Raw genomic sequence first — 15,218 nt, 5'->3', positions numbered from 1 at the left:
TTTTGGATCGCTTCAAGAGTTTGATTACATGTAACATAAAGAGGGATGTAAAAAAGGTTTGAGATAGAGGAACTGTGAACTCCATTGAAGATACTTCATAAGGTTAATCATCAAAACATGCGTCACCATACTCATGATATAAAATCACTAATTTGGTACCAATGTAGATAAGTCCGTTTAAATAATACTAAAGTGCAAATGTGTATACCTCGGAAAGAGCAAACCAAATAAATAACTAGAAAAACTATAATGTTGTTGAATATGTAGATTTCAACACTAGAAGACATCAAATTATGAAAACCATTATTGAAGAATATATTTTCAAGCAAGCCATCACAAGGAATTCAGAGTAACAATGTATTGCCAAGTAATCGACCTATTCAAGCATCTGATTTCTCGCTCCAAGCGACCAAACATGCCTTTTGCTCAAGTGTATTATTCAGTTTTACTTTGAAAACTCTTAATTAATAATTTGATTACACTACTGCTTGTTTTAGTCTACTGGCAAAAAGATAATCGACAAGGGCAAATGACAAGAAACAAACTAGATAAAAATGCAGATCAACCTAACCAGACTTGTTTTGACCCATGCCAGAAAATGATTTTTCAAGCTCAGGTGATTTGACCAGTTAATCCATCCTGCTTCCGACACATACAACCTTAGAGAACCTACAGACCAACAAAAAAACACGTTAGCTGATCTAGATAGAAAATATTGTGATGATTCAAGAGCTTCATAAACAATAGAACTGGAACATTGTTGGAACATTGCACTCTATTGACCGTACAGCAGAATGTGACATTTCTGCTACTTCAATAACCTTTTCCTTCCCTTTATTATTTTTCAGAGCGTGCAAGGAGCCAAAGCAGAACAAGTTATCAGCAACATACAGGTAATTTATGGCAAAGTTAGGCAAGACTTCGGGGTGTCAATACTAGAAGCGGAAGACCTGTTAGTGATAAATAACAATAAAAATCTCTAGCATGAAAATTATTACATATCTCATAGGAAATAAAGTTATGTCAGATTACAGGATAGTGATACCATCCAAGAATTGAGATCAACCATAGACAAGATTAGACCGACAGCCATGAAGTGGCTGAGATAATATTCTAGTCAACCTCCCCACTCTGGCCTGATCAAATCCAGTAGAGGTATGGGCACATAAATTCAACAAGAGTCTCTGTAGAAGTCCTTTCTTGAGCGCCTCACGGCAACAAGCTAAAGGTCAACTTTCAAAGTAAGTGAATCAACTTTCAAAAGTAAAATCAATCTTAACAAGACTGGTTATTAATTTTGCAATAATAACCCAACTTCTAAAAGGAAAATCAATCTTAACAAAAAAACATTTGATTTAACTAATTTGACCTTTTTGGCACGTTTTCTTCTAATCTGATCATTTTAGTTAATCTATAATAAGACTGGTTAAAAATAGAACATGACCCAAACTGGCAAGCCATCAATGATTAAGTTGATACTATGTACCTGCGTGTTGCGGCGGTAACTCTTAAAAACGGGTGGGTGAATGTGACGGTACCTTTATATCGTGTGAATGTGGCAGTACGCAGGTAACTCATGGTTGTATGTATTATGTTATGCTAAACATATATCAACGTGAAGTAATATAATGAATACAACTAATATAAATGTTAAGTACAATCTTATTCACACCACATATAGCATTTCAAGATAATCATGTTTGTACATCCTTAATTCATGTAATGTTAACTCTTGACTTCCTATTTTCTGTAAATATAACTATAAAAACATTTATGAATATCAGTATCTTGGAGAATACTTTATTTAACTTGTGCAGCTACTTGTCTCAAATATGATATCAAGAACCCTGCATCTAGCTAGGCATTTATCATTGGCTGCTCCTTCGAGGGCAAGATAAACAATATATAATGGTACTTGAGCACCATAAGTGACCTCTAAATTTGAAGTCTACATGAATGTCAGTAAAAAAAATTTAGCAGTGAAGAGATTAATTAACAAACCGGTTTGCATATGAATCTTTAAGAACACAGCCAAGTTAAGCAAATTTCCTGTTTGCATATGAATCCACATGAATGTCAACAGTCTATTTTATCAAGAAAACGAATGGCCCCTATAAGTCTAGCCAATCCACCTTGTGTGTAATTAACGAACATATCTATAAAACCCTGAACGAAACTATACAAATAATGTAGGGTCTGGCTCAGCAGATTCTACTTTCAACGTGCAGTAAGCCAGTAACCAATTGTATCAGCTTCAATATCACCCTACAAACCATGATTTCTATTGATTGTGTCATGTACAAAATAAAAGATATGATTTCTTAATGGCAGGGTTTATAACACCAATATATGAAAAACTACAACAGGTCTACACGCTAAAAAGGTTTTGCCTTCAACACATTAACTATTTACATAATTCAAGGATAAGTCTTCAGGGGTTGGGATAACTTCAACCGATATGTTGTAACCTGCATAATATAAATCTATTACAACCCAATTCCATCTTTATTCGTTACCCAACCCGCCCGTTATGTCACATAATTAAGATAAGCATAGTTTGGGGAAGCTGATGTAGCTCTAGCCTCCAGTTCAATATCACTCTCTTTTCATGCCTAAGTTTACAGACATAAATATTACTCGATATGCATATTTACTAGTAAATACAACTCATCCTAAAAACGCAACCCAAAATAAGAGGCAAGGAATATATATATATATATATATTTATTAGCAACTTTCGCTCCTCTCACAACATCTACTGTTCCTTTTTTTTACAATTCATATTGCCATTTGTACAACTTTTAATGCATAGCCTTAAATAAAATACCAAATACCTATCTGTTCACCTTCATACTTTACCCACTTTGACCTTAAGCATCAAGGTCAACGTCATGGCAGTTTGATCTACTCATATATATAGGGTTGGGTTCACGTGAGAACAACAAATATGGAGAGAACCGTGAGAACCACTAGTTTCCCTCTCTCTTTCTTCTTTTTTGTGTGGTTTTTTATTTTTAAAAATTTTATTTTTCATTTTTTGAAACTTTTTTTTGTTTTTTATTTTCTTTTAACAAAAACCCATTCCAAAATAAAAAATATAAAAAAAAAAATTTGTAAAAAATCATATGGGTTACGTGTTAAGAAAACATAGGATACGGTTCGGGCATTGCCCTCATCCTTTCTAAAAGGGTTGTCACCGGACGCATATGGGAATGGTATGGATTAGATGGATGGCGATCCAAGAGATGGTGACGATTGTATAAGGTACGGGCGTAGCCAAACTGCAGTCATGGTACAGTTATACAAAGGTATAAATTCACATAGAATAAACAAAAAAAAAAAAAAAAAAAAAAAAAAAGGAAACACGTGTTATACAAAAATATTCACCTAGGTCATGGTAGAATGAGATCCAAACTGCAGTCATGGTACAGTGAGATCTAACCAGGTGCATACCCTCTTGCAAGATAGAGCGCAATAAACATACTGTTGCAAAGAAATCTCAGCTGAAGCGTAAAAGTAGCACTTGGAATTAGGTTAACCCCTCGCATAAGCTTCGATTTCTTACTTCGTTTACACCATGTATCCATAAAAGGCTTTGAGAGATGTGTCGCTGTTGCAAATTAATAAGAGGTGATTGTTCAAAGTAATGGAATGATTTTTGGTACAATGATAGATAATTTGTTATGCTGAGATTGTACCTGAAGGTTTTGTTTTTGGATAGCCTTTGTGTGCCCACTCCTGAGCTAATTCCCCAACTGTGACTGGGCTGCTGTTGCGATCTAGTTCAGCATTGCGTCGCTTTTTGGTTGATGACGTACCTGAATAAGGACAGTAGGGTGTTTCAACCTTTAACAACAGTGTTTCTAAATAGTAATGAGGCTCACACCCATGACTGACACTATGTTATGCTATATAACCTTAAGGTCCTTGACCACAATAAAAAAGGAGCCAATACTTAAATCATTACGAGCGACATAACCACATGTTTTAAGGTTCTCTTCCGCCGTTCAGCTCTAGCTATTTGCTCATCCATGCTCTTTTAGAGAACGACATAGTCCATTTCCCCTATAGTACAAAATTTCATATTTTCAGAACCATAACTTTCAGGTATATAGCATTACCAAATTATTTAAAGTTTATATATATATTAGGACACATTGCAAAATATTCTGCACTTGAATGTGAAACACATTATGGTATCTTAACTACAACAAACAAATTATTCGGAAAACATCAATAGGATATATCCAATATTGCTAATGAAATTCTTGTGAAACATACTTTAAAGGTCAGCCCAAATAAGAAACAACAACAACATACATATATAAACCTTACATCTTCAGCAGTAATGTCTCTTTGCGTGAAGGCATGATAAACAACGCCCAAGTCATGAGCTTGCAAATACATTACGGATCAAAGGTCAAGTCTATACAACACTATCACACAGATTGAGGGTTGAGTTTAACACGAAAAGCATCCACATATATCTACAATATAAGTTGCATAAGACTCTAACCTTTTTCAACCCAAACTTTTTTAAACTCATCAATAAATGAATGCTGTATCTGAGGAATTAACGCCATCAAAACATCAAAACAACCAAACAACAATCAACAACCACCCTAACCTTTTATACATGAACCTTAATTTAGCGTTATAAAATAATAATACCCCGTACATCATCCTAACAAACTAAAATGGCATTCGTAAATCAAATTATAATGAAAACAATTTGACATCAAAAATCTGTAAAAAAAAAAGAAGAATATTATTAACAACTAATTCTGGAAACTAACCATAAAGAAATGAATCAATGAAAACCCAATAGGAGTATCTAAACTCTATCACCCTATGTGTGTGTGGTGATGGCTGCGCTGTTGGTGTAGGTACTAAGGAAGCGAATAGGTAGAGGGTGGAGGGACACGATCTGTGTGTGTGTGATGATGGATAGTCGTCGTGATTTGCGGTGGTGATGACGGACGGCGGAAGGAATGATGGCGGTTGTGATGGAGGCCGCAGGGGGGTAGAGGAGCGAAAAAAAAAGGGGAGAGGGGGTCTGTGTTTTGTGTGTGTGTGTGTGAAAGAGAGGAAGAGATAGAAATGGTTGGGTAGGTATTTTACGGCAATTGAGTGGGGTGAAAATTATTTGGGGTGTTTTTGGTAGATAACATGTGTGCAATATGAAAGAGGTTGAAAGTCAAGGGTATGATCGGTTTTTCAAAGACAGAAAGTTAAAAATGGGGGAGGGGGGTTTGTTGTATTAAGGAGTTCAGATTGCCGATTCTGGCATCTGTTATGGGATGCACAAATTAACATATCCAGTTCACCGTAGAGCAAAGTTTATCTGTTACAGTAGTAATAACCTGAGTAATGCTTTCAGTGTATCCGTATCTAATAGAGGTTCCCCATCGACTTCCCTAACCTTTAAGCTTTCTGCAAAAGCAGAAGATGCCTTGTGTTCTATTGTAATGCCAATACCCCTATTAATTGCAGTTTGTCTGACTGTCAAATCCAAAGTCAATCCTCTGGTTATCAAGTCTATGGTTACTTCCAAACAATCTATGAGGGTGATAGTGATTCATAATTCTACCCCTGCGCATTTGGGCTTCAGCTAAAGCTAGCATTGGAGAGTGCAATGCTGAAATAACTGATTCTGAAATGTCAGGGAAACTTAAAAACAAAAGAACAAGAAAAATAAGTTAGGAGTGGCGTAATGGGTATGCTGTGGGAGGGTGAAAAATAGGTCCAGGTCAGTGTTGGCTGGGCTGGCTGGAGATATTGCATATACCTTTGAGTTTAACAACACCGAAAACATACGGTAATGTTCGTATTTACTAGCTTATTATCAAAAGCAATAACTTGTAGTATTAAGCATGTTGAACTGTACAATGGTCAATGGCAATACAAACTGTTCCTTTCCAAAAGTTAAAAGTTAAATTATTGTTGTAAAGTATATTTTGTGTATAAAATCAAATAAAAAGGGCAGATTGTGAGTGGGTAAACCCTATCCAATCAGACCTAAGACAACAGAAAGTCATATTTGTCAATGGGATTTTTTTCTTTTGCCAACAAACCCAAAATATGCCAAAGTCTCCCAGTTATACGATATGTTCAAGCAACTGTTTAAGTAAATGAAAATGAGTGAAGATGCAAACTGCATACAAAAAAAAAATCAGCTGGAAGAGTAGCTATAATTGAAGCATTTATCTATAGTCCTTTAGAAGTAGCATTTATCAATTATACATTAAAAATAGATATGAGGAAAGATGAATCAAATGATATCCAAATGAAAGCGCAGATGGTTAGAAAGGTACCTTTGAGAAAAGCATTGCTACCAGTATTTACCTGACAATAGTATTAACATAACAAATAAAATCTAAAATGGATTATATGAGAAAATACTAAAAAACATACAATTCTCCAATCATAAACACATATCCAAGCAATACAAACAGTTGCAAACGTTTAAAAGACTACAAATCCTCGTTTATTCATAATGCTCAGCATCAAATCTGTGGGTATAGCTAAGTGATAGTTCACATACATACATATACAACAAACAAAACCAAAAGATCTTTTTGGACTCCCAATTTGACCAAAAAAACAAACAGATATAGATGTTTCTGGAATCCAAGATCCGATTCACATAGTGAAACTTGAAACAATGGGAAACTAGATAACGTAATCAGACCATTCATTAATATGTAAAGTATGGTCCATAGTAAGAGCAGGAATCTTATCAAGCTTAACGGGATTCTGTTTTCCGCCGATTAACTTAGCAGGATTCCCGACGGCAGTGGTTCTAGCGGGGACATCCCTTAGCACCACGGACCCTGCGCCTATTTTAGCCCCATCTCCAATCCTAACGTTACCCAAAACACAAGTTCCAGCACCAATCAAAACCCCGTCTCCGATTTTGGGATGTCTATCACCACTAATCTTACCAGTCCCACCTAACGTAACATTATGCAGAATAGAAACATTGTCACCGATGACAGCAGTCTCTCCGATAACTAAACCCGTAGCGTGATCGAACAAAAGCCCTCTGCCGATTTTGGCTCCGGGGTGTATATCCAACGCAAACACCTCGGAAACCCGGTTTTGAATAACAAGAGCAATCACTTTCCTATCCTGCAGCCATAAGTGGTGTGCTATCCTGTGAGCTTGACACGCAAGAAAACCTTTAAAGTTTAGAAAGCATTGGACATATGAAATACAAGCCGGGTCCCTTTCTTTAACGGCTTTTAGATCATGTTTCACGGCATTCACGATATGGGGGTCATGTGTAAGCACGCCCATGAAGAGATCATAAAGGGTCCCACTCGGAAGGCTTAAATCTCCGAGCTTTAAAGAAAGATGATTGGCGAGAGCGGTTTCCATAAGATGATGAGACAAGATTAAGCTGAAATAATACTTGGATAAAATGGGTTCGCGAATGACGTCAGAACGAGCTTCGTCTTTCATAGCAACCCAAACATCATTTGCTGCTGATTGAAGGAGAAAAAGAGGCGTTTGTTGGCAACAAGATTGGTCGGGGGAGTCGGGTCTGCACAAGAATTGTTGTTGTTGTTGGGTCGATGAATGGTTAATAATACTACAAATAGTCCGAATGTTTTTGTTAAGTTTTTTGGGGGAATGGGAATTGTAATGATTGTGGGAATTGTAGTGTGAAGAAACGGAGCCACCGAGAAAATGAAGAGACATGGAATCAATTGAGGATGAAATTATTATTATTATTATTATTGTATTGTGGGAATGAAATGTTTTAAAGGGAGGAGGGGATGGATGCGTGGATAGGGCAATTAAGTTTCATTGATTGATGATACCAGTGAGTGGATGGATTGTGATTGTGATTGTGATGGTTAATCATCATTCGTCAGTGTAGAGCAGCCGCCGCTACTCGTAAACGCACAACGACAGGTGCCAAACACACACAATCGCATATAAAATACAGTAACTTCATTATCATAAAACAATGGACAATGAAAAAATAAGTTTTACTTTCATATATTACATTACAATATTACATTATACATATTTTTTACTCATTTTTTTCCGCTTTTGATAATGATCTCTTTTTTATTTTTATCTTTAAGCATATAAACTAGTCACATTAATCATTCTTCAAAACAAATTAGAAAAATGATTAATCCTTTTAGAGAAATGTCACATGTAAAAATCAAGTGGAAAATAAAGAAAGATAATAAGTGGATTACACATGTCAAACGTATATGATATTAAAATAATTTTTAGGCTATTTTTTAGAAAGATTAATCATTTTCCAATAAAATAAATATTTTTTCTAACAAGTTACTAAATAACAACATTATGAAAACATTTAAAGATTAAAAAAAAACTAGAAAAACATCATAAAAGTAAAACCCAAAGACATTACATTATATTAATAATTATAAACATATACATTAATAATCTGTCGATAAAAGGCAATTGGGTATTTTAGGAATTGATGATTGCTCCTAAACTTGTTGACCGACTTGGATTGGATCCATTGTCGAGTTAGTAATTTGCCACTCAAACAGAATATTAATCTCTCACGTCATGTGTCTATGGTTCATGGTTCGGGGCAACTTAATCAACGGAAGTGGATATGAGTTTCTAGTGCAGGGGATAATGTGTTCTCTATGGCATTATGTAAGAACATGTAAACTATTGCAAGTTTAACTCGAATAATTGGTTTCATAAAAAGTAAAAGTACCCAAGGTTGACATGCGAGTTTAAACTAAAGAGAGATAACTTAGTCAAATAAAACGTGTTGGTGTCTTCCAACCGATGCCCAGCTTTTTTGATAATTTAAAAAAAAATAAATCATCTATTGATTTCGGGTTTTCGTTACTTAGCAAAAAGTTGCAGATTGGTATAACACCCCCTTTATTTATCTATAACGTCTTATAAAATAAAGTGACTTTTTTTTATTTAAGGAAATTTAAATAATTCAGTATTTTTTATACACAAAATACCCTTATTAATTGTTCTTCACTTGCTAGCGCAGTGGTTGGACACCCCGGATGTTGTAACAAGGGTCACATGTTTGAATCTCGTCTCGAGCATTGTTGCTGGCCAATATTCTTGGCGTGCGAGTTGAATTTACCAGGTGGGGCGAGCAGGGGGAGGGGATCGGATAGGCCATCGGTATCCAGTCCGGATACCCGTGGTCCGGTCATTCGCTGTTTTAAAAAATATACCCCTATTAATTCCTTTTCCTAACCCCCACTTTAATAATTCCTAACCCCTACCCAGTAAAACACAAAATACATTCATTGTCTAAATCATGAAAATGATGATGTTAGTTTTTTTCTAAATATGTCTGTATTGATGAGCTCTTTAAAATGATTTTATATTTATTTTTGATACTAACATACATATGAGTTACTTAAAGTCACATGTAACAATGAGTTATATTCCACATTGCAAATTATCGTCGTCACGACATTTAGCACATTGTCTATTAACGCCGCTGTATCACGCGGGCACTCATTTAGTGTAAGGACCCAAACCTCCTTAAAGCAAATCGAAAGAATTTTTTTTTTTTTTTAAAGTCCACTGCGGCGCAGTGGAAAATCTCTGTCTAAGTGAAAGAAAACTCACTGCGGCGCAGTGAGGCAGGACACACCCACTGCGGCGCAGTGATATTTCTCGGCAATAATTAACCAAAAGCCCACTGCGGCGCAGTGAGCTAAAGCAGGCTCCCACTGCGGCGCAGTGGGGGCTACCTGCGGCAAACCACTTGTTCAAAATCAGGTTTTCCTGCACTTAACTCTAAAAGTTAAACCAAAACACCATTTCAACTTCAACATTTCCGAATGCCAAAACATGACTTTTAGAGCATATAAATCACCCATACATTGAAATCATTCCTTTTTACAAGACCTTTGACTACAACATTCCACAAGCGGGTCGATAACCCTACTTGGGTAATTGTCAAGTTAGTTACAAATTCCATCATTACTAAAGTTTCCAAAGCAACTACAACTTTTCAGAAGTTCTACCAAAATGATTTGACCAAAGAACATGTATCAAAAGCCAATGAGTACCAAAGGGATCATCTACCCAAATTATCCAAAATGCCAACCTTCCAAAAGGCAAGAGCTTCCAAATTCTAACTTCACTCGATCACTTCTTTACCTTTGCTACTACCAACTCCTATAAGAGAGTTAAACAGCTAAAACATAAGCAACGCTTAGTGAATGCATACACATATAATCAAAATCATGTCATTTCAACTTTGTGCATCAAGCACCATATAAGCCTAGCAAGCTAGCCTTTTTATACATTTCACACAACATACATTCATTTTCATCATGGCCATGGGTAATTTGGCTAGTAGGAATTTACCCACCTACTAGCTCTTACAAACAAATTGACTAGTAGGAATTTACCCACCTACTAGTTCTAACAAACAACTATCAAATGGGTCATAGGAATTTACCCACCTATGACCTCTAGTAACAAGAACATGATTATGCATATACACTCACCTTAGACTTGGCTAGTTGACACAACAAGGCTACAAGATCAACAATTTAATCTTCAACACCTATACAAGAGTAACCACATATCATCTATGAGTTCCATGACTCAACTACTTACATTCAACAACTCTAAGATTATGGTGTTTGGCTACCAAACACTTTCCAACAAATCTTCAATTTCTCAAAATAAAGCTTTATTTTATAAACACTAGCCAAACACCATGAGATTCTTACCAAAGGGGATTCTCACTAACAACAAATTCTTTCAATCAATAATCCATAAATCCTTCAAATTTAGTTAGAGTTTTACTTGAATACCCCAATAGCAAAAACCCCAACTCTAAGGCTAAGAACCCTAATTTTAATAACAAATCAAACTAGGGTTATGAAATCTATACCTCAAAAATGGGAAACAAAGAATTAGGGTTTTCAAATTGAAATTCTTCCTCTTTTTCTTCCTTAAAGAATCGGTCACCACCACCTCCAAGAAAGCCCCAAATTTCAATTCTAACACAATAGGAGATGATTGTTGATATAGTTGTAGGATTGAAATTCTTAAATTTATGAATGAAGATTCAATTGCATGGAAAATGGAAGAATTTTGAGACAAATGGGATAGTTGGGAAAGAAGTGAACTTGAAGTGGGAAAACATGAATCAACAACATAGTGGCTGGCTTTTCTCCCTGCTAGCCATGTCCCACCTTGTATTTTGTGGGTAAAATACCCGCTAGCCACTAAAGTTCCAACTAAATTAACCCCTTCACTCAAAATAAAATACTAGGAACTTAATTAGATGTCAAAACTACGAAAAAGGTTAATTTTATATTACCTTAAAATACTGGGATGTTACATCTAGTGTTCTTTTAAGAGATTTGTTGGAGTATATTTGACAATAAAAGTTGAATTTGGTAGTTGAAATTTACCATAAAAAATATACCGGTGAAGTTTGGCTAAAACTTTAACTTAAATAATTTATTCAGCGTTGGAAAATTCTATAGGTAAAATGTGAGTTATAATTATTTAACAATGGAAAATTCTATAGGTAAAATTTGAGTTATGTGGCTAAATTTGTGGAGAAAATTACCTACGAGTTTTTACCTACGACGTTATACTTACGAGCTTTTTAACATTAAATGTTTTCTTCTGGCAGATTATTGACGGATTTGACAGTTTGTGAAATTCAATTTTCTAAGCAGCATGGTTGGATCAGTGGTAAACACCCTTGCCTCTGCAGATAGAGGTCATGGGTTCCTCATCCCATGCAAAGGTTGGAGGGTCTTTTCTACCATTTAGGTAGAAACTGGAAGCAGCCTCTCTACTTAGGTAGAGGTAAGGTCTGTCTACATCTTAACCTCCCCAATACACCGTTGAGGTATTGGGGCTCAAAACCCGTAGAAGACGGCACTGAGCAGTTACTTACTTACTTTTGAAGTTCAATTTTCTAATACGTAATGACCCAAACTACTATATATCAAATACAATTAAATAACTGTGGATGCATATACATAATACATGTGAGAGAGGTTAATTGAAATAGTAGAAGTTGGTCATGAAGATCGACCACAATGCACGACCCCCCTACAATATCGGAAGGAATAATCCCATTAATTAATTTTCATTTCCATTCCGACTGCTAAACCAACAAGTTTTCTAGTTTTCGAAAGTGAAAAATGAGAATGTTTTAAAAATTGCATATGCTTTTTAAAAATAAAAAACTTCTATCATTTTTTAAAATTAAAAATAGAAAATCAGAAAACATTTTTTATATCAATCGGGTCCTAATTTCCTTTTTACTTAACGAGCACAATACCCGCGCATTACGGCGAAATTTTGTTTTAAGAGTGACAATTTGTTATAAGGGTAAATATGATAATTTAGTGTTGTAGTGTGTGACGGGACATTTTGGGAAGCATAAATATGGTGAAAGGGGTTTTTTGGGAGAAAAAAAATTATGATTAATTTCCTAAGATATACCGTAAATAAAAACCCAAAATGCTTTATAAATGAGTAAAAATAAAGAAGTAAAGATAAAACTTAACAATTAAAAACCTAATAAATTCTGTCAAGTTTTATATATTCTTTTTAGCTTAATAAACATAAATAATCATAATTTACCTATCTTTTATTTAATAAACATATTCATTAATTATAGGGATTAATATCCTGGAATGTAACAAACTTTGGACGAATGTCTATAGTAGGAAATAACTAAAGTTTTGTGTATTGTATGTAAACAACTTTAAAAAATGTTTATTGTATGCAAGAAAACATACGTGACAACCATATAGAGGTGTCACTTGTCTGATTTTAATTGGTTGAATACATTTTCTTACATACAATAAACATTATTTTCGAGTTGTTTACATACAATACACACAACTTTAGTTATTTCTTACTATAGACATTCGTTCAAAGTTTGTTACATTACAAGATACTTATCCCTTAATTATATGTATATATTCACCCACTTATACAGGGCATAATCATACGACTATACGAGTAATATAAGGCCTGGCCATTATTTGATAATAACCGCTAGATGCATAGGCAGCATAGCCTCTTCCACTTCCATGTAGTTGTAGTAACTAGACAGTAGTTAATTTCATCGATCGAACCAAATCATATCGATCATTTTTGTCTTCATCTTCTTTCCCATATAGGTAGTACGAGGGGTAATGACAGGAAGTGTAGTCTAAATTAATTACAGTAGATTAGTTTTGACATGTAAGAACAACATACTAACTAATGTTCTTTCTTTCTTGCATTTCAAAACACATGCAATACATATATTTATCATATCATACAGAATCATGTAACACACCTACTGCATTACTATATACGCTCCTAGCCAGCCTTCCTATTTAATACACATTTCACTCACCCCACGCTCCTCCTAGCTAGGCTAGTTAGTTATATTATTATTTTTGATCCATATATGGACTTGAGTAGTAGTGTCATCTTGTTGGTTGCTGCTTTCTTTTATTTGTTATATGGCGGTGATCAAGTCGAGTGTACTTTGATAAAATACATGATCACTTGGGACGATATCAAATTACAGCAGCAACATCACCAACAGATTACTCAAAGGATTACTTTTGGTAACGGAAATAATAATGGAGATGATGGAAATGCTGCGAATAATAGTAGAGTTATCGTGGTCGACCAAAATGGGAGAGGCGATTCACTTACTGTCCAAGCTGCTGTCGATATGGTCCCTGTTTACAATTCCATCAGGGTCAAGATTTACATTCTTCCCGGTATTTACAGGTTCATTTTAATTAGTTAATTCACTTTAATATATATCATTCGATCTCTTCTTAATTACCTCCATTAATTACTTTACTAGTTAATTAACACATTTATTAATTCAACATCACACTAACACAAATGATACAGAGAAAAGGTGATGATTCCTGCTTCAAAACCTTATATTTCCTTCATTGGAGATCCAAATCATGCGTCACAAACGGTTTTAAGCTGGAACGACAAAGCATCAGATATATACAAAGATGGGTCTGAACTCGGAACATATAGAACAGCTACTGTTGCCGTAGAATCTGATTACTTTTGTGCTTCTGGGATCACCATTGAGGTAGATGAATGACAAATTAACCGTATGCCATGCATGACTGGCCAGACAGTTACCGAAATATCTGATTGATTTTGTACATGTGTTAAATTCACAGAATACGGTGGTTGCAGTACCAGGGGGATATAAAATGCAAGCAGTGGCATTGAGAATTGCAGGCGACAAAGCAGTACTTTATCAAGTAGGAATACTGGGGACACAAGACACACTTCTTGATGAAACTGGATCTCATTACTTCTATCAGTGTTTTATTCAAGGATCTGTTGATTTTATATTTGGCAATTCTAGATCACTCTACAGGGTACTCTACTTTTATAAATACATTCTATAAAAACTATTACTCGTAATAAAGAACATCTTATACGTAGTAACAATGACATTAAGTTTTTGATTGTTTTTCATTTAATTAGGAATGTACTTTACATTCAGTAGCTGATAAATACGGAGCAATTGCAGCTCATCACCGGAACTCAGAACAAGAAGATACTGGATTTTCTTTCGTAAATTGTTCGGTAACAGGAAGCAGAGGGTCCATATATTTGGGGAGAGCTTGGGGAAACTATTCGAGGGTGTTGTATATATACTCTAACATTGACGACATCATTGACCCTTTGGGGTGGAGTGACTGGAATCAACCATGGAGGCAAAGGTAGGTATCCCGGTCACATTAATATTACTATATTACACCACTCTATTATACAAGAAAAGGGTTTGGAGTAGAATGGAATATTGAATCTAAATCGAATGTATCTGTACAGGACAGCGGTGTTTGGAGAATACGAGTGCAAAGGAATAGGTGCAGACAGAAAGAATCGAGTATCATGGTCCAAATCGTTGGAGTACGTTGAAGCAATGCCTTTTCTTGATACTAAATTTATCGGTGGAGAGAAATGGCTGAGATTATAATGAAGTTGAAGCTTAGTATATATACACACACATGGTGTTTGTGTTAGCAGTAGTACAGTTCTAGTATTTATTTAGTTATACTACCCTGGATCATACAGTTTCACAAACAAAGTTACATACATCTAATTATTAAAGTGAGTAAGTTGATCTGCCTAATCCCTCTTATTTATCTACTTATGTAATACAGTAAGTATTTACAAAAACAAGCAGCTCTTTTTGGATGTCAAACACT

The 15,218-nt window shown here is 35.2% G+C and overlaps 2 protein-coding genes and 1 long non-coding RNA gene across 3 annotated transcripts; 1 reads left to right on the top strand and 2 right to left on the bottom strand.

Moving 5' to 3' along the window:
• Positions 1 to 304: 304 nt before the first annotated feature.
• LOC122594328 lies at positions 305 to 3,596 on the bottom strand. Its single transcript, XR_006322958.1, has 3 exons — positions 3,388 to 3,596; positions 1,046 to 1,222; positions 305 to 950 (listed from the first exon to the last, which is right to left on the bottom strand). It is a non-coding gene; the product is annotated as an uncharacterized LOC122594328 (long non-coding RNA).
• Positions 3,597 to 6,464: 2,868 nt separating this feature from the next.
• Positions 6,465 to 7,913, bottom strand: LOC122592505 (serine acetyltransferase 1, chloroplastic). The gene has a single exon (XM_043764749.1). The coding sequence runs from the start codon at positions 7,702 to 7,704 to the stop codon at positions 6,673 to 6,675; it is 1,032 nt and encodes a 343-aa protein (XP_043620684.1). The 5' UTR covers positions 7,705 to 7,913; the 3' UTR covers positions 6,465 to 6,672.
• A 5,513-nt stretch (positions 7,914 to 13,426) lies between these two features.
• Positions 13,427 to 15,188, top strand: LOC122590675 (pectinesterase QRT1). Its single transcript, XM_043762849.1, has 5 exons — positions 13,427 to 13,758; positions 13,888 to 14,083; positions 14,178 to 14,381; positions 14,491 to 14,729; positions 14,839 to 15,188. The coding sequence occupies exons 1-5, from the start codon at positions 13,427 to 13,429 to the stop codon at positions 14,984 to 14,986; spliced, it is 1,119 nt and encodes a 372-aa protein (XP_043618784.1). The 3' UTR covers positions 14,987 to 15,188.
• Positions 15,189 to 15,218: the final 30 nt, after the last annotated feature.

Source organism: Erigeron canadensis, chromosome 3 (assembly GCF_010389155.1).
Source record: "Erigeron canadensis isolate Cc75 chromosome 3, C_canadensis_v1, whole genome shotgun sequence".
In the NCBI taxonomy this organism is placed as follows: Eukaryota; Viridiplantae; Streptophyta; class Magnoliopsida; order Asterales; family Asteraceae; genus Erigeron; species Erigeron canadensis.
This window is presented reverse-complemented; position numbering and strand designations above follow the sequence as displayed.

Bases quoted from the DNA above. Each gene is read 5' to 3' on its own strand.
- LOC122590675 (XM_043762849.1), top strand. From the start codon at position 13,427: ATGGACTTGAGTAGTAGTGTCATCTTGTTGGTTGCTGCTTTCTTTTAT. The intron at 14,084-14,177 runs GTAGATGAATGA...TTAAATTCACAG, and splicing joins CTTCTGGGATCACCATTGAG to AATACGGTGGTTGCAGTACC. The intron at 14,382-14,490 runs GTACTCTACTTT...TCATTTAATTAG, and splicing joins ATTCTAGATCACTCTACAGG to GAATGTACTTTACATTCAGT.
- LOC122592505 (XM_043764749.1), bottom strand. From the start codon at position 7,704: ATGTCTCTTCATTTTCTCGGTGGCTCCGTTTCTTCACACTACAATTCC.